The 24,439-nt window shown below is 39.4% G+C and overlaps 1 protein-coding gene across 4 annotated transcripts in view; it reads left to right on the top strand.

Annotated features, from left to right (window-relative positions):
• Positions 1–24,439, top strand: part of BMPER (BMP binding endothelial regulator) — a 253,349-nt gene that overhangs the window by 154,249 nt on the left and 74,661 nt on the right. For all 4 annotated transcript variants that reach the window (XM_046021646.1, XM_046021645.1, XM_046021648.1 and 1 more), the window contains exon 12: positions 17,983–18,312. In XM_046021646.1, the coding sequence (XP_045877602.1) occupies positions 17,983–18,312 (330 nt within the window). The remainder of the gene's footprint in view (positions 1–17,982; positions 18,313–24,439) is intronic.

The raw sequence follows: 24,439 nt of genomic DNA, 5'->3' as shown, positions 1-24,439 counted from the left end.
ATTATTTCTTGTCTTTTTGTTAATAGCCATTCTAACAGGTGTGAATGATGCCTTACTGTGGTTTTGATTTTCATTTCCATAATAATTAGTGATGTTGAGCATCTTTTCATGTGCCTGTTGGTCATCTGGATGTCATCTTTGGAGAAATGTCTATTCAGAGACTTTGCCTATTTTTTAAATAAGGTTATTTGGTTTTTTTTTGTTTTTGTTGTTGAGTTGTATGAGTTCCTTACATATTTTGGGCATTAACCCTTTATCAGATGTATGGTATACAAATATCTTCTCTCATTCAGTAGGTTGTCTTTTCATTTTGAAGATGGTTTTCTTTGTTATGCAGAAGCTTTTTAGCTTAATGTAGTCCCACTTGTTTATTTTTGCTTCTGTTTTTCTTGCCTTTGGAGTCAGATTTACAAAGTGTCACTAAGACTGATGTCAAGGAGCACATTGCCTATGTTTTCTTCTAGGAATTTTGTGGTTTTAGGTCTTACAGTCAAGTTTTTAAATCCATTTGAGTTAATTTTTGTGTATAGTGAAAGACAGTGGGATAGTGGTCTATTTGCATTCTTTTGCATGTGGCTGTTCAGTTTTCTTGCAATCATTTATTGAAGAGACTGTCCTGACTCCATTGTATGTTCTTGGCTCCTTTTGCATACATGAATTGCTCATATATGTGTGGGTTTATTTCTGGGCTCTCAGTTCAGTTCCTTTGATCTATATTCTGTTTTTGCACAAAAAATGTGATTACTAGAGCTTTATAGTATGGCTTGAAATCAGGAAGTGTGATACCTTCAGTTTTGCTTTTCTTTCTCAAGATTGCTTTGGGTATTTGGGGTCTTTTGTGGTTCCATACACTTTTTGTATTATTTGTTCTAGTTTCGTGAAAAATGCTATTTGTATTTTGATAGGGATGGTATTAAATCTGTAGATTGCTTTGGGTAGTATGGACATTTAAACAACATTAATTCTTCTCATGTATAAGCATGAAATATCTTTCCATTTATTTGTGTCTTCTTCAGTTTCCTTCATCAGTGACTTATAGTTCAGTGTACAGGTCTTTCACTTCCTTGGTTACACTTATTTCTGGATATTTTATTCTTTGTGATGCAATAATAAGTGAAAGATTTAAAAAAATTTATTTCTGATGTTTTGTTATTAGTGTATAGAAACGCCACAGGTTTCTGTATATTGATTTTATACTCTGCAACTTTACATTCATTTATTAGTTCTAATTGTTTTCTGGTGTATTCTTTAGGTTTTATGTATATAATATTATGTCATCTGCAAGTAGTGAGTTTTTCTTCTTCCTCTCTGATATGGATGACTTTTATTTCTTTTTCTGGCCTAATTGCTTTGGGTAGTATTTCTAATACTATATGGTAAGAGGGAGCATTCTTATCTGGTTCCTGATCTTAGAAGAAAAATTTCTAGATTTTCATGGCTGAGTATTATATTACATGTGGGATTGTTATATATGTCTTAATGTTGAGGTATGTTCACTCTGTATACACTGTTGAACATTTTTATCATAAATGAATGTTGAATTTTGTCAAATTCTTTTTCTGCATCTACTGAGATTATATTATTTGTATTTTTAATTTTGTTAATGTGATGTATCCCATTGATTTGTGGTCATTGAACCATCCTTGAATCCCTGAAATAAATCCTACTTAATTGTGGTGTGTGATCCTTTTAATGTATTATTGCATTTGATTTGAGGATTTTCTCATCTATGTTTATCAAGGATATTGGCCTGTAATTTTCTTTTTGTGGTGTCCTTACCTGGTTTTGGTGTCAGGGTAATGCTAGCTATGTGTTTGAAAACTTTTCCTCCTCTTCAATTTTTTTGGAAAAGTTTGGGACTAGGTATTAAATTTTTGAATATTTGGTAGAATTCATTAGTGAAGCTATCTGGTCTGGAATTTTTGTTTGTTAGGAGGTTTTCAATTATTATTTCAATTTCCTTATTAATAATCTCTCTATTCAGATTTTCTATTTCTTCCTGATTCAGTGTTAGAAGATTGTATGTTTGTAGGATTTGTCTATTTCTTTCAGGATGTCTAAGAGCTCATTGGCACATAATTGATCATAGTAGTGTCTTATCACCCTTTGTATTTCTCTGAGACTGTTACTTCTCCACTTTCATTTATGTTTATTTCTTTGATTCCCCATTCTTTTTTTCTTGGCTAGTTTAGCTAAAGGTTTGTCAATTTTGTTTGTCTTTTCAAAGAGCCAGCTCTTAATTTCATTGATCATCTTTGTTTTATTTTTAGTCTTTATTTCATTTATTTCCACTGTGATCTTTGTTATTTCCTTCCTTCTTCTAATTTTGGGCTTTGTTAGTCCTTATCTTTTTATTTAGTTCCTTTAGGTGTAAAGTTAGATTGTTTATTTGAGATTTTTCTTTTCTTGAGGTAGGTTTGTATTGCTGTGAACTTCCCTCTTAGAACCACTTTTGCTTCATTCCATAGATTTTGGTATGCTGTATTTCTGTTTTCATTTGTCTCTAGTTATTTTTGGATTTTTCCTTTGATTTCTTTGATGACCCATTGGTTGGTTAGTAGCATGTTGTTTAGTCTTCATGTTTTTGTATTTCCCCTTTTTTCCTTGTAATTAATTTCTAGTTCCATACCATTGTGGTTGGAAAAGATGTTTGATATGATTTCAATTTTTTTTAGTTTATTGGGACTTTTGTGGCCCAGCATGTGATCTATCCTGGGGAATATTCCATGTGCACTGGAGAAGAATGTGTTTTCTGCTGGTTTGGGATGGTTTGTTTTGCATGCCTATTAAGTCCATCTGGTCTACTGTGTTGTTTAAGGCTGATGTTTCCTTATGGATTTTTTTTTGTCAGAATGACCTATCCATTGATGAAAATGGGATATTAAAGTCTTCTGTTATTATTGTATTACTTTCAGTTTCTCCCTTTAGTTCTATTAATATTTGCTTTATATATTTTGGTGCTCCTATGTTGAGTGCATATATATTAATTTAATAAATCACTTAATATAAATAAACATAACATTGACATAAAAATGTTATCTCTTTTCTCTGGATTGATACTTTTATCATTATGTAATGCCCTTCTTTGCCTTTTGTCATAGTCTTTGTTTTAAAGTCTATTTTGGGGGCATCTGGGTGGCTCCGTCGGTTAAGCATCCAACTTTTGATTTTGGCTCAGATCATCATGTCAGGGTCATAGGATGGAGCCCCATGTGGGGCTCTGCACTCAGTGTAGAGTCTGCTTGTCCCTCTTCCTCTGCATCTCCCCCCACTTGCGTGTGCTCTCTCTCTCTAAAAGAAATAAAATCTTTAAAAAAAAGTCTGTTTTGTTTGATATGAGCATGGCTATTCCAGCTTTCTTTTCATTTCCATTTGCATGGGATATCTTTTTCTGTTCCTGTTCTTCCAGTCTGTGTGTGTCCTTAATTCTGAAGTGAGTTTCTTGTTATCTCTTGTAGGCAGATAGCTTTCTGAAGTGTTTCATCAAAACAGGAGTATTAGTACTGTCATTATCAAATTAGTTCCATTGTATAGCGGGATTAACAAAGCCATGAAATCTACTAGAAAGTATTTTATGAGCTAGTTAGCCTTAAAGAAGTGGGCTTTGATTATGGGTTGAAAGCAGCTTTCATGTAGAAACAAGTTTTTTCATCCACATGTTAAAAATCATATAGCTAAAAGTTATCCTGGCTTTGTTTATCTGGACAATAGATATGTATATGAGATATAATAAATATATTTATTATTTTTATGTCTCACATTTTTTGAGACTGAGAGTCATTACATAATTACATATTATACACTGGATAAAAATGTTGATTGAATTAATGAAAATTAAACTGTAGATTTAACAAAATGATTTTTCTTTGAAGAGGATGCTCTATATAAAATAACTCATTGGAGGCCACACCCAGCTTCATTCCTTTCTGGATGAGCAGAGTAGAGTTTAAATTGATAAGGTTCTCCTCTGTCTCCAAGTCAGTAGACACAGAGTTCAAAGGAACTCTTAAGATTTTCTCACTAACCTTTTTAGTTTGCATGAGTGCAGAGAGGTTACATCTGCTAATCGCAGTGCTTTCAGGCAGGATCACTGCTTATCAGTTTAGTAAAAACATGACCATTCTTGTGCAGAAACACCTTAAAGATTGTATCCAACTTAATGTTACAAGAATGAAGGTGAAGATTACTGAGACAGTTGAGAGAAAAGTTACATTTCATCATTAGTCTATCCACTCTGAGCTAGTCTTTTCATATTTAGAATAAATGGTGGCTTATAAGAAAAAAGTAGGTGGGCGTGACAAAATCAAAGCAAGTTTTTTAATCAGCCATATTAACTGTTGTATTTGTAAAATATGGGAATGAGCCTGACTTCTGTCTCTAAGAGAGGCAGTTGGCAAGGAGGAAAATCATCCAGCTGTCAGGGTACCAGGGAGACCATTGACTGTGCACCTGCATCCAGCAGGTCAGTGCGGGAAGAGCCCCGGCATGTGGTTCTTGGTCCAATCTGCGTGATATCATCAGATAGCTATTTCTCAATTTCCTTTGGTGTTCTTTCCATCTGTTTACTCTCTCTCGCTCTCCAGCAGTTCTTCCATCAGTGCTGTAAAACACATTCTATTGGCAAGGTTTATTTATTCAGATTGAGTTAAGAGATGGGATGACTTCCAATTTTTTTAAGCAGTGCCCAGATTTTCCTAATATATACAGGTAGACTTATTCTGAAGTCCTTTAGCTATGGCCTAAAGATCTCCTATTTTGAAATTCCTTCGGCATTATATCCAGGATCCACAACAAATCTTGGTCTCATTTTTTCCTACTCCGTCAGTGACAAAAGCTCTTCTGACCTACGGGTTTCTAGAGCAGACCAATGAAAGCTGAAGTACAAACTAAGGCTAGTGTTTTCTAAAACAGAAAAGTGACTGATTTCTATCTTATTCAAACAAAATCACACATATCCGTAGACACCCCATTAGTTGCTGCAGAGTTTTCAGCCTCAGTATTATATAGTTTGACTAGATAGTTTGATTGTGTTCTGGGTTATGTCCTGCACATTATATAATGTTCAGCCACGTCTCTAAGCTCTACCAGCTAGAGGCCAGTAGCACTTCTCTCCCAGAGATTATGGCAATCACCAGTGTCTCCAGACATTGCCAGATGTCTCCTGGGGTGATTTGTACCCCTCTCCCCAGGACAAATTGTTGAGAACCATTGGTACTCCTCACAGAGGTAACAGCATGGGTGAATGCAGAAATAAACACCTGTGGTATTAGTAGCAGTAACTTACTCTTAACACACAGTGAGTAGATGAAATAGGAGCCCAGAGCTGGTGTAAAAAATGGCAGACCAGAAGTCTTTGGATGTAATTTAGTGTGTTTGCATTTCCATTGCTTAGCCCTACAAAAAATGATAAAGGCATAATTAATCTTGATTGATTAAAATTCACCATCTTTGCTTTAGTTGCTAGGAAGTTAGAAATAAATTTGTAGCCCACCTCTAATGGCAATTTTTGAGTAATAAGCTTATCCCTGACTTCACCTTATATGTCGACCCTTGTGTATTTTGAATTGTTTAGTATGTATGCCTATAAGCTACCCTAATCCTTTTTGGAAGGAGGCAGAATAAATACTTAGATACATATATGGTTTCATATGCAGATTAAAAGGATTGATTATACAGCTTCAAATACTCTACAACTTACTTCTATTACCTGTTATTGTTAAATGAATGTCACATTATTTCCAGCAGAGGTGACATCGGATTGTCTGTTTCTAAAATCCCACAAAATTACTGCCTTGTTGACTGGGTTAGTCTGTCTTGGTAGTGTGTCTGGGGCTCTTGCAGACCTCTGAAAAGAACAGCAAAGAGGAAACTTGAAGTAAATGTGTAGAACATTCCTATAGACCTCCCTTTGCAATAGTCAGTGATAGTGGTAATTTACAATTCAGTAGGTGAAAAGCAAGATTTGAAGCGCAAATTTGTTGTACTCCCCATGGTAGTGCCATCTTTATGGGGTTGATCTGAAAGGGCAATTATGATTCTATCAAAATTGACAAAAATAAAAATCAGACCTCATGTTAAAATCAGACCCGAAGGAAGAATGAGAAGTGTTGTTGTCTTTTAATAACATGGATGTTCTCTCTTTCTCTTTGTCCAAATGAAAAGAATTAAATTTGGTTTGGGTGATTTATTTAAAATAAAATATTTGAAGTAAGCTAAACAAACTGTACAAAGCTTTCATGCAAATGTTGTTTCTTGCCAAAGTAAGAGCTCTAGCCTAGAGCGACTCTCACTCTGCCTGCGGTGGGCATCATAGGACTGCGAGTTGTGTGCCAAGAAGGCCTCTGTCTGTTGTGCATGCAGCCCTTGGTTTAAGTAAAATGTTATCTTACTGTGAGTTGGCAAGCATTAGGTGAAATCTCGACCAAACCACCCATTCAGAGAGACCTGAATCAAATAAATTCTGTGCTGGCAGAATGTCTGTTTTCAGACATGGAATAATACTTAGTGGCAAAGTTTTCACTAATAAGAGAGGTGTGTGTGTGTGTGTGTGTGTGTGTGTGTGTGTGTGTGTGTGTGTGTGTGTAGAGGGAGAGAGGGAAGTATGGAGGGAGGGAAAGACAGAGAGATGTTGACCATGAGAGAGAATTTAATCTCTTCACCATGTACAAGACCAAAGGCAGCGAAAGGCAGCCCAGATGTGGACGCACAAACCCAGACCCCATAGATTCGCTGAGCTATGCCTGTAGCCACGTTAGCCCTGACCATCAGAGTCCCAACTCAAAACAGAAGCTCATGATTACATAACACAGAGGTGGGTGGGGTATACTGAGCACAGATGTACATTTAATTGAAATAACCTCAGCTACATGTCCCACAAGTAACAGGAAAATGAGATTTCAGCAACTCAGGGTGCAAGAAGGCTCACAGTTGCCAGGTGACTTTTTAAACGCCCCCAGGGTTAGTTTCCAGCTGTGCAGCAGTGGTGTACCTGCTCCCGGAGAGGACTCCTGCCTGCTGTGTGCACTCATCAAGGGTGATGTGGAATTGCCCTGACTGGTTTGGGCACATCTTACTTAACTCCCCCGGCATGTCTACAGGTATCTCCAACTAAAGAGTGCTGGTAAGAGGGGGAACACAACAACAATTTAAGAAAACTGTGACCCCGGGGCCCATTTTATGAGAAATCTCCACTGACAGAGGTTCTGCAAATTAGTAATTCTGTGTTTGAACAAGGTTTCTGGCCCCCAAGACTGTAAGCAACTCCAGGTCCCTTAACACCAAGGGTCTGTCCTTAACTCAGGAAAGCAAGGAAATTTGAAACCAGAGCTCAAGATGCTTGTAGAATAAGACTTTGTGGTGTTGACTTTAACCCTGCCAAGGAGGTGTTAAGCTAAGTGGCCACTGAAGTTTCTGCTTGAGCATCTGGTGGGGGTTTGTCACTGCTTCCAAGGCCCAACCAGCAGACACAGGTGGCAAATAAAAGCCAACAGTGTCACACATGGTGTCTAGGAGATCCCACTCCAGCGGGAGCAGCATTGGAAGGGGTGTGAGGATACCAGTTTGTTTTCTGTTTTATACGCTGTTCTGTTTTAAGGGGTACTGTTACTTTAAGTTTTCTGTCTGTGGGTTGACACAAAGCTGAAAGAGGAGCCTAAGGTTATTCAGGGTCATCTTTTATCCACCACCTATTTTGGTTCCTACCATGTTAGTACCGTTTAAGTTCTGACTATTTAGTTAACAATCCTCCTCCTCCTCCTCCTCCTCCTCCTCATTACCATCAAATAATAATAATGGCAAGAAATGCAACAGCAATAGCAGCGGCAACAGCTAATTATTTATTTAGCATCTGCTGTGACTAAGCATTGTCGTGGGCTAGCTCATTTGATCTTATTTATTTGATCCTCATGGCCCTAGTAGAGTCAAGTAATGCTACGAGCTCCAGCTGAGGAACTGAGGCCTAGTGGTTAAGAGGAACGCCCAAGGTAAATGTGGAGCCTGAGTTCCTACAATGAAATCTGGCCCCAGGGCCCAGTTCGAAGGTCTACCACTGACTTGTCATTTGGTACAGTTTAATAACCCTTGCAGTTAGGAAGGGGAGAGACGGTCTGGAGGGATTTGTAATGGTAGGGATTAGAGGCTGGAGAAGGATGTTAGGAGGAGTTTTCAATTTCAGACCATTTCCCTCCACCCCACCTTGGAAGAAATGCCTGCTCGAGTGCTCAGATTTTTGTCTTCCTGGTGACACCTTCACCTCTGCTCAGGTGCGGAGCTGTAGTAGTTGGTATGCTCTGTGCTCACTGATAAATGCAACTGGCTTGGTTTTCCATGTCTGCTCATTTTTCTAGATATCCCCCTGCTTCTTGCTACCTTAGGTATTTTCAACGCTAAGGTGAAGGCCTCTCCAAATTTTCTTATGCACAATATTAAAATACATGTAATTTTAAACTTAAAATAACTATAGAATTTCCACCAGGAATAAGGAAGAAGGGCAGAGTTGCTCTGTCACTCAGACTCATCACCATTTCAGCATCATGGGATTGTAGAAGTAGATGAACCTTAATCCTGAGGTCAGCCCTTTCGCTTCTCAGGTGAGGAAACTGAGGCTCCTGGTAGTATTAACTGGAAGAACTGGGTGAGAACCTGCTCTCTCTCTTTTAACCTTCTAGTCCAGTATCTGTTCTAACTGGCCTCCCTGGATCTTTGCTTGGGAAAGTATTCTTAATATAAATGCACCATTATTAAATCATTCAGTTAAAAGTTACTTTCTTGCTTAATTTTGAAAGAATATGTTTTGAATAGGAAGAGATATATAAACTCATTATGAGCCATCTGGTACATTAAGTCAAGTCTGCCATCTTGAATTTCAAGAAAGAGGCATATACCTAGCTTTGACTGAAGAAACTGGTGACCAAAACCACTTAGCAACAGTACATCTAAAATACAGCAAAGTGACCAGACAATGGAGACTCTGAAACCAGTATTACACTTTATAGAAAATACTGTATAATAAATTACACATTACTGTATGGAAAACTGAGGCAGATTTATTCCTCTCTGGAGTCATATCTACTATGAGCAAAATAAGAACAACAAAAGTTGTTACTTCTGTTGCCACTAAAGTTGCTCCTATTGCCAGCAAAGATTTATTGAATGCAAGCGCATGTCAGTCCCTGTTGTGATAAACATTCTCCATGTATCCTTTGAACCCTCAAAATGATCCATGAAGCAGAAGCTCCATTTTACAAATGAGAGATCTGAGGGTCTGAGAAATTAAATAGGGTGAGGGCAGCTGATACCCTGCTCCATGTGACTCCAAAGCCAACACTTGTAAGAACTACTGCTTTCCATTGACTACATTTTTGTTTCAGAGGCTTGCCTCCAAACATATATGAAGTTTGCCAATTACTTTTCTCTCTGCACAACTAGAGAGCCATTGTATTTGCTTACTTTTTAAAAACTTAACCACATTTATGAGGTCACTTACCCTCCCATCTCTTGGATTACAATACTTGAAGGTCTAGCCTTCCTTTGGAGTTTGGAGAAATAACTCATTAGCTGCGCTATGTAGTTCCCTTTGATGCGGAGTTTTAATGTATGAACTCTGTCATTCTTCCTTCTAATCACTGTCCCTTCTTGGTGAGTACTCTGCCTCTGCCGCAGCCACCATTCCACTCCTCTGCTCTGCCCTTCCACGTCTGTCCTTAGAACACGTATCTCTTCTTTTGTTTTTCACATTTTCACCCTGTGAGCTCATGGCTCTGCCTCCACAGCCCTTTCTATAGTTCCTCTCTCATTCTGGTTTCTGATTTCTGATTTCTGAGGACCTTAATATGACTTCTTGACAAGATGCTGATAGGGTCAATCTCAGCTTCTTATTTTTTTGGAGACCACATTCTTCTTTCAAAGTACTGCATTTGAATTTTAGTAACAGTTGCTACCTTTAATTCTCCTAATTGTCAGGGTTGGGAGTTGGATGGAAAAATGACTGGCTGTTTCCAGCCTCTATCTGTTGACTGAATTCTGGCACCCCCATATCCCAGCTGCACAGGTTTGGGGCCTTAATGTTATTTCTCATGCTCTTGGCATTTCTCTCCCATGTTCCTAATCAGTCATCAAGTCTGCTTGATTGTCTCTTTGTATTGTTTTTCTAATAAATAAGTTCCTTCCCATTTCCATGGCAGCCAGACTTTCATCCCCTTGCCTGCAACTGACAGTCTTTTCTCCTTCAGCCCTTCCCGTATGCCACTGGCCTTTGCAAGAACCTACACCGGCTGCCTTCACTGTCTCTTGGAGTTTCTCAGAGTTTGTTTTATAAAATGCTAGTGCTGAGGAAAAGAGATGAATAATATTTTCAAAACATGGCTCTGTGATTAAATACATGAGGGAAATGCTGGTTCAAATAAACTCAAATATGTTTCTTTGCTGCAGAATTTGCAGAGCCCTTTATATGCCAATGTGCAGGGTAAACTTTCAGGAGGGTGATGGAGTATGGAGTACCTCTCGAACTAATTTGAGCTGCAGACTTTTTTTTTATTTCTACGTATTTTGGCAGAGCAGCAGGCAAGATTGATGTTTCATAGGAAGCACATTAAGGAATGTTGGTTCTTCGGAATACATTTAAACTTCTCAGGCTGGCAATAAATCTCAGGCCAATTTATTTAGACAATTTGGGTGTTTCACATCTCCCAAAGTTACTCCCCACTCTGGTCCGATCAGTCTCCTGCTCTTCTTACACCAGCTGCCATGTGACTTGATGAACACTACTCTTTTGGCCTAGAAGGCTTACTCGATGCTAGCCCCAAATCTACAGTTTCTATGTCTTTTATAGATGGACTCAACTCACATTGTCTTTTCAACAAATCTATGTTTTATATGTATGTTACAGTCTTATTCAGTCCTATTTTAGCCAACAGTGGATGTCTATTTGCTGGAGTCATATAACATAATTATAAAACTAATAATAACTACTCTCTCTGGTATTCTGGAGGGTACTCTAAAGGAAATGGATAAAAAGATGGTCTAGACCCTGAATTTAGGAACTTACAATGAGGTTGGGGAGATGAAATATAAAATACCAAATAAGAGAACCATGTAATATAGTTTATAACTAACTTCTAGATAGTATTCTTAAATGGAAGTTGATGGATTCCTTGATCAGTCTTGGGACAGAGTGGCCGTGAACCTCTGCATTGGAGTGGATACACTGGTGTGCATTTGGGAAGAAGAGTGGCTACACATTTCTTCAGATTCCCAAAGAACTCTGTGATCCCATCTAGTTCACAACAGCCATGTAGGACGCTGTGGTCCAGCGTATCAGTGGAAACATCGAGTGATCACGAGGAAGGTATTGGCCTCAGAGCTGCAGAGACTGGGTTGGACTCTGCCTTTACTGCCTTTGGCTGCGTGACCATGGATATCATGACCACTTCTCCGAACTCATTGCTAAGAAATTAGATTAATGAAATACAGTGTGCAGAGAAGTAGTGAGGATTAAAGGAGATAGTGAAAATATGGAAAACATCTGGCATGGAACCCGGCATGAAGTAGTCACTTTAAATGACTCTTCTTGGCTATTGCCGAGTTTATTAGTTTCCTATTGCTGCTGTAGCAAATTACTACAAACCCGGTGGCTTAAAACAACACATATTGTCCTGAAGGTCAGAAGGCTGAAATGGTTCTGAATGGGCCAAAATTAAGGTATCAGCCAGGCTGCCGTTGTCTGCAGGCTCTGGGGGAGAATCTGTGTTCGGTTTTGTTTTGTTTTGTTTTCTACCTTTTTCAGCACCTGGAGGCCACTCTCATTTTTTTTGACTCGAGGCCCCGTTCTGTCTTTGAAGCCAGCAATGGCACGTCCAGTCCACTTCGCACTGTGTCACTGGGACACTTATTTTCCTGCCTTTCTCTTTTGTTTATGGGGACAGTGATGTTTGTCCTGCCTGGATTATCCAGGATAATCTCCCCATCTCCAGGTCAGCTGATGAGCAACCTTAATTTCATCTGCAGCCTTAATTCCTTTTTCTGAGAGCATTAATTAATTCTCCAATTAGTTAACTGATTAAGTAAGAAATCTTTTTGATAACTTGCTGTCTGCTAGTCATTAGCTATCTCTTTTAGTGAGTTTAGTGTGGGGATTTTTTTCTACTAAAACGTATTCTTTAATTAATTAACCCATTCACTCAACAAATATTTATAGATACTTCATATGTGGGAGAACGGGCATCGCTGTGAGTAATGCAAAGATGAATCCATGTAATATATATGTATATACCTCCAATTTACGGGGCAGAGTGCCGGGCACTGAGAGCAAAGTTTACATATAAGGATTTAAAGCCTGGTTTAGGAGTTAAGGATACATTCTAACTACAAGTTAGGGAGGAAGTTGATTTGTCATAAGCCTGTGATGGGTTTGGAGATAATATTTTTAACCCTCAAACTGAAAAACATCATGTGTCTATGGCATAGAGTGTTTGAAATAGACTGTCCCAGACAATTTGAGCTCTGTGGTCAGTTTTGCCTTTGGGATTTTGAGGGAAGAGAAATGTCCTTGGCTGAGACATTGGGAAGGTGCTATGGGGAGTTGGCTTTTGAACCAGGAGGTGAAGGATCCATGCACTGGAAACTGTGAAGTGTGGGACAGGTGCATGCATCTCTCCCCTCCCCCAGGAGCAAAGGTGAGAGATAGGGTAGCATTGGGCTCAGTTGGGGAGGTCCTAAATCAGCCATGACATTGGAGTTAGATTTATTTTAGATTAGATCTTGAAGGTAGGGGCTGCTTTCTTTGCTCTTCTGTTTGGAGTTGGTGACTATATGGAAAATATGTGAGAAGAAATTTACATTCTTAATGGTATCGCCACTCAACTTTTTAAAAAATGAGTTTTTCATTGTAGATTTGTAGATATGTAGATCTGGTTAATTATAGATTGGTGGAAAGAGACCCATAACCCCTCTTCTGCCCCCCCCACCCATTCACACAGTAAAGTTAGATTAAATTTTTACTTAAGGAGACAAAAATGCAAAATCTTCTAGGAATCCAGGTGCCACATAGTGGAGCATCTCTTGGCCCTCAAGTCCCACAGGGCAACAGCTATCAGGGACACCTCTACATGTGGCCAGAGCCTACTGCATGGAGAAGATCAGTCCCTGCTGGGGCACTCATAGCCTTTTTATGTCAGAGGCTTACGTCACGTGCAGGGGCAGCATCAGGGCTTGTATTAAGGGCAGTGTGTCCAATCCCAGCCTTTCCTGGTTCTTGACTCAAACTTGGCACATCATTGCGAATCTTACCCACCTGGGGTTCCCTGCATGGCCCAGTGACCCAGAGTCCCACAGGACCTTTTCCTGTGATTTGTGTTGAGAAAAGTTTAAAGCTGTGTTTTTTTTTTAATTTGATAGACTTTCTCGTGGTTAGAACATTTCCAGACCTGAGCTGATCTGTGCGGTGCTGTGGTACTATGAGTAGGAGAGACCATCCTCTTTGTAGAAGTAAAAGACTGAGGACGGAAGTCGTTTTCTATTTTTCAAAGTGATTTTAATGATGGGGGATGTCTTATGACATATTAAGTGAAGAGGAAATAAAATTTCATGTACAAGATAATCTTAACTGTGTTAAACTACACACAACACATGTGCACATACACGCACACGCGCACACACATGCGCGCACACACACCCAGCCCCGAATTGTAAACAGTGGTTATTTCTTGGTCACAGAACCATGAACGATACTTTTCTTCTTCTGTTGTTGTTTGGTTGTGTTTTGGGGGTGGGGGTTAGGAGTCTGTTTGATTTCTCTTATTTTCTTTATAACGTGGAATTGTATAATTTTCCCTTAATTTTCTTTGAAAGATGTTTTGGAAATAATCACTGCTCTCAGAAGGAAGGCATTTCATTAAAATAAATACTCATGGCAGAAATACATGTACCTGATGAGGTTAGGAGAAAAATATCAGAATTACATTTTTAGAAGCATCCTGACTCTCTTAATTCTCATAGTGGTCTTATTAAAGTATATAACATCAAACCACTGTGTTTTAGTCCACTGTTTTTCATTTTTTAAGACAAATATTCGTATTCTTAAAGTATACCTAAACATTGTAAATAATAAAATGTAATGTACATAATAATAAAAATACACATAAACAATGAAAGAAAAATATATGTCACACTTAATTCCATTACTTAAGAGAAAAATTACTGTTCTTAATATTTGGGTTTTTATGCTTCTAATTTTTTTCTGTGCTTAGACATTGTGTACACATAAGGAAAACAAACCAAAACAAAAATGGCATTTGATGATTTGATTTAAAGGACTATGAAAAAACGTACCACTACTTGTAAATTGGAATTTTTCTCTCTATCCTCTGACTTATACATACTCAAACAAAATTAGTTATAGAACGGTCCATTTGTCTAGTTCTGACTATCATTCCAAGCTTTCCAGAAGAGTGTGACCGGACATCTGGACATTTTGGACTGCAGCTCATTTCACTGGGTCTACTGGAAAAAGGCGCACGCGCGTGCATACACACACACACACACACGAGCTTACAACATTCTTTTGTGTCCCTTAAGTATTCTCTAGCTCTTTTCCTTTCCAGCTAGGCAGATCTGCGTGACCCTGAGATTTTCACTTCAAGCCATTTCTCCAGTGCGTGTGTTCACTGTTCCTGCAGGATCTGGCACAGGGAACTTGAGGTGCCAGGAAAAAGGGCCAAGGTTTCAAAATTATTTTAGCTCATGATATAAATGTCCCCAAGTATAACACATAATTCTCAAGCATCTTCCTAGTCATGAAATTTTGTTGGCTTCTTCTATCTTGCTGTTACAGAGAAAAATCATTCTGATCTCCAAACCTCTCTCTTCCACAAGTTAGGGCCTCTTGCAAAATATCTTCGCTGGCAGCCCTGTTACATGTGATTTCCCTACCCTGGTCTCCCTGGATGTCCTTCATTGCTTTCTGCCCAGCTATGAGTAAGCTCAGGCTTCCCCAGGGCCACTGTAGGCAGTGTATTTTCTCTTGCTTCTTTGAGGATTTTCTTGGTCATATAACTGGCCTTATCTATAGGTGCTCACATTTTGACTCTTTTTTTTTTTTTAAGATTTTGTTCATTTATTTGACAGACAGAGATCACAAGTAGGCAGAGAGGCAGGCAGAGAGAGGGGGAAGCAGGCTTCCCACTGAGCAGAGATCCTGATGTGGGGCTCGATCCCAAGACCCTGAGATCATGACCTGAGCCAAAGGCAGAGGCTTAACCCACTGAGCCACCCAGGCGCCCCTCACATTTTGACTTTTAAGAACAAAACCACAACAACAAAAACAACAGAAAAGCAAAAGTAAGAAGAAAAAGAATCACTCATGTTTCTTCCACCAAGAAATTGACAATTTTGGGGTGTGTATTTGTGTATTTATTTTAAAACAGTTAAGATTATCTGATAGACAGGAGTGCCTGGGTGGCTCAGTTGGCTGAGGGTCTGACTCTCAGTTTTGGCTCAGGTCATGATCTTTGGGTCATGAGATTGAGTCTTGTGTCAGGCTCCCTGCTCAACGGGGAGTTTTCTCTCTCTCTCTCTTCCTCCACACATGCTATCTCTCTCAAATAGATAAATAAATCTTTAAAAAAAGATTATCCTGTAGGCAGAATTTTGTTTCCTATTTTTCACTTAATATGTCATAAGTGCTTCCTCAGTCACAAACATTATTCATACACTTTTTCAATGACTAGGTAATAGTTTATTTTATGCATTTACTACCAAGTGCTTAGCTATTTGTTTAATTTTAAGACAGTCGAAATATCCATTTTCTAATGATGTATCCAGGAACAGTAGGCTTATAGAACAGTGCTAAGGGAGGTAATGAATTCTTGGTAAGTGCTAACTAACTATTACTGGTTTTGTTAATGATAATTTGGATGCAGTTGTTGTCAGAAAATCAGGAGAAGCCATGGATTATCCTTGGTACAAGGGGAAGATTGCCACTTCAGACTCTGGGCAGAAGGTGTAGGCATTCCCTGTTCCTAATCCCAGCTGAGAGGAGATTTATTCAGGAGTATCTCAGCTCCTTCATTAATGCCTTGCCCTTTCCAGGCTGAGGTCCATCTGTTTCAAGCTCAAAGCTCAAAAGCCTTGATAGATTTTGGATTTTCTTGAGTATGCAGAATTAAGAACTCTGAAAAAGCCCTTCTGCATCTGATGATCATGTTAATAGTCTTTTTCTGGCACATTATAGTATTAATTCAGAACTATAATTTTTCTGATGCCATTCAGTGTGTCCCAAAGAACTGCTTTGCCCCCTTGTCAACCAAACAAATACCATTTGCATGCCAGGGAAAGATTCCTTTTGTTAGACTGTGAGCGAAATGTGTGATAGGACAATTTTGAAAGCAATCACATGGAGAAATGACTGGCACTTACATTATGGGGTGGTTAGATAGATGGGAATCCTCGTTGGGGGTGGATATAAGATTAGAAAGTTGGAGGTGAGGTCCTATGTGAAGCAACAAACTGAGTATAATTGGAATCACAAGGAAAAAACAATCAAGAGAAGGACAAGAAGGGAATAGAAATGGAGGGCAAAATACAATTTGTGGCTAAGCTCTCAGAACTTCTCTCCCCCTCCCATTTCTTCCACTCTCTTACCCCAAGTAGTGCCTTTGCATATTCCTTAAAGCATTTGCTCATTGAAACTACCCTACACACCAAGAACTGTATCTTGAGTCTCTATCAGATATTGACGAGGAAAGCTTAAAACAAGTAATTAATTTACCAAATTCCAAATACATGTGATTTTAATGGAGTCAAATGTACTTGACATATAAAATGACATAATATATCATAACATAAAACAACATTATTCTCCAAACACTTTAGAAATTAAAAACACATGTTTGCCTTGGATCTCACTGGTCCTATCAGATCAGTTGGCACATCCTTTAATTCTTCTCTTAAATGTTCTGAGCAGTTGCTGATAGGGTCGTTTCATGTTCTGAACCTGTGCTGGTGATGACTGGAAATTGATCTTTTTATTATAGCTCTTTTATCATGTGAGCTCCTTTATCTAACTAAATTCCTCATTTTCTGGTTGTTCATGCCCCCCCTGAAAATAGATAAAATATATTAACATGGAGGACAAATCATTGCTAAATGTAATTTAAAAAAAAGAAATATTTAATTTTCTATAGCAATCTTTGTGGTGCTCCCAGTGTCAAACTTTGCCTGGGTTTTACAAATATTTGAATGAATGGTACTTTGAAGTGATGAATGCTTTGGAATTTCTTAAATTTATTAAATGATGGGTTTTATGATTTATTTCTATCCAATCTTGGATTTTGATAAACAGAGCAAAATATAGGAATCTTGCACATGTGAAAAACATAGAGACTATTGATTTTATCACTACTTTATTTCCTAATGTTATTAGATATGTGTCTATTTGGCAATTCTATTTATTTGTCCTTAGTAAATACGTATTGAATATAATACCTTAAAAAAATTAGTAACACTGAGAATACCGTATTTCCACATTTTTTATATCTGTTAAATGGAAATAATACTATTGTTTTCCTGTATTGTCATTTATGTTGTTGCCTTTTATTCATTTTTGGTTTTTGTTTATATGGGTTATGAAGTAAGGTCAGTTCTGTTTGCGAAATTATCTTAGTTTCATTTCTCTAGCCCTTAAAATAAGACCATAGAGGCATATCAAGGCTCCAAAATAGAGATGGCTTAAAACTTTGGAAGAGTTATGAATAACTTTTCAGCATAAGAGCACCCAAAGTATTGCCCGTCCTAGGACGTTTGGCACAGACTTTTAAAACAATCAAACATGTTTTTTGTTTTAAGTTGATTTCCACCAGTGCATCTCTGCTAAGGCCCTCCCTTGCCTGGCAGGTGCCCCCATCCAGGTTAATATTGCAGGGACCTCTGATGTCTTTCTGAATCCTGCGCTCAGTTTATGACCTGCTTTTATCTCTCACTCATCCGCAGAGCCCGGCGTTTGCACGGTATTCGGAGATCCCCACTACAACACTTTTGACGGACGGACATTTAACTTTCAGGGGACGTGTCAGTACGTTTTGACAAAAGACTGCTCCTCCCCTGCCTCGCCCTTTCAGGTGCTGGTGAAGAACGACGCACGCAGGACCCGCTCCTTCTCTTGGACCAAGTCGGTGGACCTGGTGCTGGGCGCCAGCACCGTCAGCCTCCAGCAGCACCTGACCGTGCGCTGGAATGGCTCACGCATCGCGCTGCCCTGCCAGGCGCCGCAGTTCCACATCGACCTGGATGGCTACCTCTTGAAAGTGACAACCAAAGCAGGTGGGCTTCTGTGTCCCTCTGGCTCTCCCCTCTGCCTCACCAGCCCGCACAGCCACACCACTGGAGCGCTCTGCTTCTTCTGCGGAGGACAACCCGGAGGCGGCCCAGTGTTGGGACTGCAGGCGTGGCCTCCTGCCCGCTCACTGGGTTCCGAGGGGACACGTCCAAGATGGCACAAAAGAGCGGGAGAAATTTGCACACCGTGGAGCCTTGCCGTCCAGTGCCACTCACAGCAGTCTTGCAATCTGCTGACTTCCTCGTCCAGAATAGCATTTGTGTTCTCCAAATAACCTCCCCTTTCTTGTGTTTTGTTACAATGGTAGGCCCTTGATGTCCAGTTTGAATTGTCAGTTTCTCCCAGCTCAGCCAGTAATGTGCAGTTTCACATCTGTGAGAAAGACTGTTTTCTTAGTTAGCGTCTGTCCCAGAAGCGGGGGAGTCCTCAAACCTAAACCACAAATGTGTGGGTGTGCAGGTAGGAGTGTACATAGCCAAATGACCAGCAATCCTGTCCATTCTTGACCCTGGGGAAGGTGCTTGTTGAGTTAGTGGATGGCTAGAACCATTGGCTCTGCTGGAGGAAGCTTAGGGACCTCTGAGGATGCTTCCCCAGCCTTGGGTCCATGGACCGGCTTGCCACTCCCCTTTCTCAGCATCCCGTTGCCTGCCACCTACTGGACTCCGTATTTCCCCTCCATAGACTGACACATTCTCCCTACTCCAAACTGTTCATAGCTGCTAGGAGGTTACTCCTAGGGGCTCAATGAAAGCTCACATTCTTGTGAGCTACCTAAAGAGGCTCCTTAGAAGCAGAAGTCTGCCCTTCGATATCAGCCCGAAAGAATGAATTCAGCTCGTTTACACCTTCAGTTATGTCATGTCTGATTCCTTCCACTGCCATATTGTTTGTCAATTTGATACTGAACTGCATGTTCTCCTGGTGAATGCTATTTCTGCCAGCGTGACAGTTGAGGAAATCAACATACTTCTTGCTTTTTATATTGACAAAAATGTAACAGTGTAAAAGCATCAATTACATTCTAGTTCCTTTAGATAATAAGGATCCAAAAGGGAAAGATTTGATAGAGCAGGCCCTTGTGAGGAACTCTAGAGACTGTTCTCTGCTGTACCTTCAGAGTGCTGTTAATTATTTCAGTTCAAGCCAAAATACATTTGACAAATTGATCCAAGTTTATGGAATGCCAGCTTAGCTAAACAAAGGCAGGAAGCCAAGGTGAAGCCCAGGGAGCTTTTATTTAGAGAGCATAAAATGGTTTTGGTGAGAAAAAGTTAAATATTAATGTATTGGAGCATTCTATAAAGGGAGAAGGACTCCCAACTTCACTTTGAAAGTGGCAGGTGTGAAGAGCTCTATTTATTCAATTTTAGAGGGATTAGTCCTCTTCAAATTCAGACACCTGTTGTTTTATTCAAATGACGTGTCACTCTGTAGATGTTGGCCTCAGCTCATTTCTTTAAAGAGGGCAACAGTTTGTGGCTCCCTGTCAGTTGTGCACAAGATGAGTCATTATTACAGAGCGCTAATTAGAAGGACCTTGCCGATCTCTTTGCATCCCAGAGGAACACAATGGATTTTACTGATATGGAAATTATTGGCCGACCCCAGCCCAACTTCCGAAGGGATCCTGGACACTGGAAGACTGCTAACAGTCTAGGAGCTTCACTTCTGTTCTGCCCATAGCTGGCAAAACCTTATGGAATAAGTGTCCTCTTGTCAGGATTCCACATCGTAAAAATGAGTGAAAGGTTGAGGCTGCTGAGAAAATAATACTAGATCATAAACACCATAATTAGATTAGTGAATTTAACTCTTCTCGGCCTTGAACTTGATTTTACAATTTCCTTTCCTTTTTTCCCCACAATGCAAGTAAGTTATGTGATGCCCAGAATACCCAGCTGAACAATTTCCCATAGCATAAACTTTCTGTTTCCTAGGGAAGAACTGTATTCCTCTGGGCTCTAAACTTGCTTTGAGATTATCCTTGGAATGAAATGATTCCATTTCCGGACACAGGTCTTCTCCCAAAACCAATCTCAGTTTGTACTACCCTTGAGGGATATTTTCTTTTTATCACCTATTGATTGTCCATTTAAAGTATCACAGTATATCCTTGGAGTGTTCTTCTCCCATAGATTATCTTTTTAATTTCATAAACTTGTATGCTCAAAGGGTCCTTTCTTCAAAATAGCTTAAATCAAGCCTGCAGCTGGAGGATGGGAAATGGGGAGGAATGACTCTTTGCCGCTGTGGTTTCTGAACTCAGCACTTCAGGAGGGAATCGTTTGGCAGAGGAGCGCAGGTGGCTTGCCACATGGTGGGATTAGGCTGTAGTTGCTTACCTAATAACAACAGGGGTGGTACAGAGGGCACGGAGCAGGCTTAGTAGCTGGAGAAAGCTCTGCTCACCCCCATCACGCTCCGACCCCAACTCTTGGCAGTTAGTGAATAATTTAAAAATATTTCCTTTCTGCCATCTGTTCCCTTCATCAACTCTACCTGAGAGAGTTACGTCAGATCCACCCGAAGGCATTAACATGTGGGAGTGTGGGTTTTTTTATTTTACTTTGGTACAGTTCTGTACTTTATGAACCTAGAGACTACACATACTTTTTTTATTCTTTTTTCCTTTGGTATAAAATCTGAACAGAAAAACCATCCATTTTAAAGCATCATATGGATTTGTGTATGGATTTTGTACCTCCTCTGTCTTTTAAGGAAACACCAGCAAAAGCAACAAGGAGAACCACAAAATAACAAAACAAAGCAAAACAAAAATGACAACAAAAGAACAACGACTTCCTTCTCCCTCCTTCTCCCTGCCCAAAAAACTAGTGGTCTGGAGCCTGGCTATACATTTGAAGGGTAAAAAACAAGTTGGTAAAACATTCACTGGTGAGAAGGGATAATTGGAAGGTGCTTCCTGCAGTGGAAAGAATGTGGCTGCTGCTTACACCCCCAGATGGGACATGTGCTTTGGCTTTGGCCTTCTGACTCTGCCAGTTATTTCTACCTAATTTCCCATGCAGAGGAACGGGGAAACTCATCCCAGCTGTAGAAAGGGCTAACCCCAGCCCCTACCACAATGTTTTCATTTCATAAGATGCCAATTTTAAATATCTCTTGGAAGAGCAGTTTTTTCAATTACAACTTACTCGTTATTTTGCCTGTCACTATTGTAATTTACTTTGCATGGATCTTACTCATGTAGAGGGTAATGACAATCATGCAAACACATATGTGTATGGTACAGCAATAGACAAAGGTATCTAGAGTTGGGTAAGTCATCCCTATACAATATGAAACTTAGTATTGGGCACTTGAAAATACTCTTAATAACAAGGAAAAGAGGAGGAAGAAAGAGTGGATTACCAAGTATTCCCTTACTGTGGGGACCTTGTGTGTGTGTGTGTGTGTGTGTTTTTCTTTTCTTTTTTTGAATGACTGAGAAGTTAAGAGTTTTGAAAAGAGTTTACTAAAAACAGTGGGTCTTCATCTTCCCAAACCTGCATGGACCACCAGTCCGTTGCCTGAAAAGAACGTAATCATTGGCTTGTTCTCTGTGAGTTGATTTCTGACAAACTCAGTTGCCCAAAGTCTCAGATTTGTTGTATCATTGTCAATAATGATGTTGGAACTCCTTTGGATATAAATTCTCAACCATAGTGGCATTTGGAAGAATAGTATTTGCCTACTGTCTAGGAAAGAGATTTGCAGTTTGGAAAATTTTGCAACATGGAAAGTCTCTGGAAGTATGCTCTTAAACTTAGAATGTTATATGGAATTGATTTTCTTCCCTCATTTCTCTTGCTGGGCAGCTGCCTAGCTACAGGCTTCTGAGGTCATGTTTCTTCTATACCTTAGAGAGTGTATTACAAATCATATTATAGTTTGCTTGTCTTTTTTCAAAATTGTTATTTCAATGTCTTGACTAGCATGAAATTCACAATTTCTTTGGCTTTGCAGATTCGTTGTGTCAATTTACAGGGTAATTGATTCATTTAGTGAGTATATACTATGTACTAGATAATGTGTTAGATGGTGGGGTATGAAGAAATATAAATCACTTTATAAGAGAGTTGTGGTTGTCAGAGGTGATGCCATTGTCTCACAGAGATCCATCAAGGAGGTCAGTCCAGTGTGTGGATGTTCTCAGTATGTCCTTTCTCTGATCACCTTGTCCTCTTGCTCTACTCTCTTCACCAAATTACTCCTAAGAGAGACTTTTTTTTCTTTCAAGTTTCTATTTAAATTCCAGTTAGTTGACATACAGTGTAATGTTAGTTTCCATTGTAGTATTTAGTGATTCCTCACTTACAATACTCAGTGCTCATCACAGTGCCCTCCTTAATCCCCATCACCCATTTAAACTCCCTCTCCCCACCCCCTGTCCTCTGGTAACCATCAGTTTATTCTCTACAGTTAAGAGTCTGTTTCTTGGTTTAGCTCTCTCTAAAGAGATTTTCTTACGACCTTCTTTCTTGTTTCTTTACCCAACTCTATTTAATTGCTTTTCTGAATCCAGCTCCTTCTCCAAACCAAGAAATCTTCTTTATCATTTGCCTTGGACCAAGAATGCTTCCATTCCTTTCATTGACCATGCAGTGATTTCCTTATGGGCCTTTCTGTTTATTTCTTGGGAAACCCAGCTTTAGACCACTAGTTTATTCTATCAGTAACTCCCTAAAGTGGATTTGTAACTCTTTCTTGTGGCAGTTGTGTGGCCTACTCACAGGAATGCTATTTGGCTAGCCTTCTCTCCTCTTGGATCATGTTCAGACTTAAGGAATATTGGCTTTAGAATCCTACTTCTGGGCATTTCTTACTGATCTTGCATCACTCTGATTTTGTCTTATGCCAATTTTTATATCCAGACAAGATCCATTCTCTCCTTCACCACCACTTTCTACTTTCCCATCACTGCCTCATCCCCCAACTTCTGAACATCTTCTGGACATTTTCTCACCAGCCTAATCTTGCAAGGTCTTCTAGGAGGAAAGTCATGTTGCTCTTTTCAGAAGCTCAGAACAGGCTAAATGAAAGACTAGAGTTTGTTAGAAACCCCAAGAGGGTAAGATTTAAAAACACAAATGGGAAGATTTTCTCTTTTTCTGTTAAAAAGGGGACTTTTTCCTTTGGCTTGTCACTCTTAGGAGACAGTGACAGTGAATGAGGTGAAGTCCCAGGGCAGAAATGCACATACAACTTGTTGTAGATATTCTCCTGGTGTTCGTGTCATCGAACTGGTACCTACTTCACCCATTCTCTGGAAACTCAGGCACTGCCAGGGTGTTATCAGGAAAGCAGTAAGAAAAGCTTCCAACACACATTTGAGACATAAAGAAAAACTGGGACCAGGAGAGTGTGTCTTTTGCTCTGGTTTGAGTCTGAAAATGCTTTTCATAAAGTCCTCACCTTTATCTAATGGACAGCATCTATACACACAATATCAGGATGTACATGAGAGCATTTCCTCTTGACCTAGTCAGACTGATCTTTGATGTATGACAGGATAACCTAGCTGTCCTATAAGTGACACAGAAATGTCACTATTCAGTGGGGTCATAGGTTGATGGATCTTGAAGTGTTGGGCCACCTATCTGAAAAAAAAATGAATGTTTATAGACAAAGCCTCTAATATTTTAGATGGTCAGTTCAGCAAACCAAGAGGAGCCTATGTTCTCTACCTTCTGGAGCAAAGACTATTTTGGAAATCTTGGTGAACAAGGTCGTTTTGTCCTGCTGATTCTTTCTAGCACATGAGGAATTTTTCCCCATGGCCTGGTAGCCTCCAGTGCCTCCTCAAATGTTGAAGTTTATGATAAGCTCAGGGCTGTGAAGGTTGGAAGGTTTCCACAGCACCTCAACCCTAGGAAACGGTGATTAAATACCTATCCTTCTCTCAGGGATGTCTGTAAAATAATGAGGAGGCAAATGTTTTCATTTCACACATTTCTATACCAGTGTTTTTGTTTGAAGAGGATCTTTTTAGAAGCTGAATATTTTTACTTTAATAATTTCACTGTAACAGATAATTTAGTACTTGACATTTAGTATAATTACATGTGGGGTTTTGGATTAAGAAAAAATTTTAAAAAATCATCATCT

The sequence above is a fragment of the Meles meles genome, chromosome 10, assembly GCF_922984935.1.
Source record: "Meles meles chromosome 10, mMelMel3.1 paternal haplotype, whole genome shotgun sequence".
NCBI lineage: Eukaryota > Metazoa > Chordata > Mammalia > Carnivora > Mustelidae > Meles > Meles meles.
This window is presented reverse-complemented; position numbering and strand designations above follow the sequence as displayed.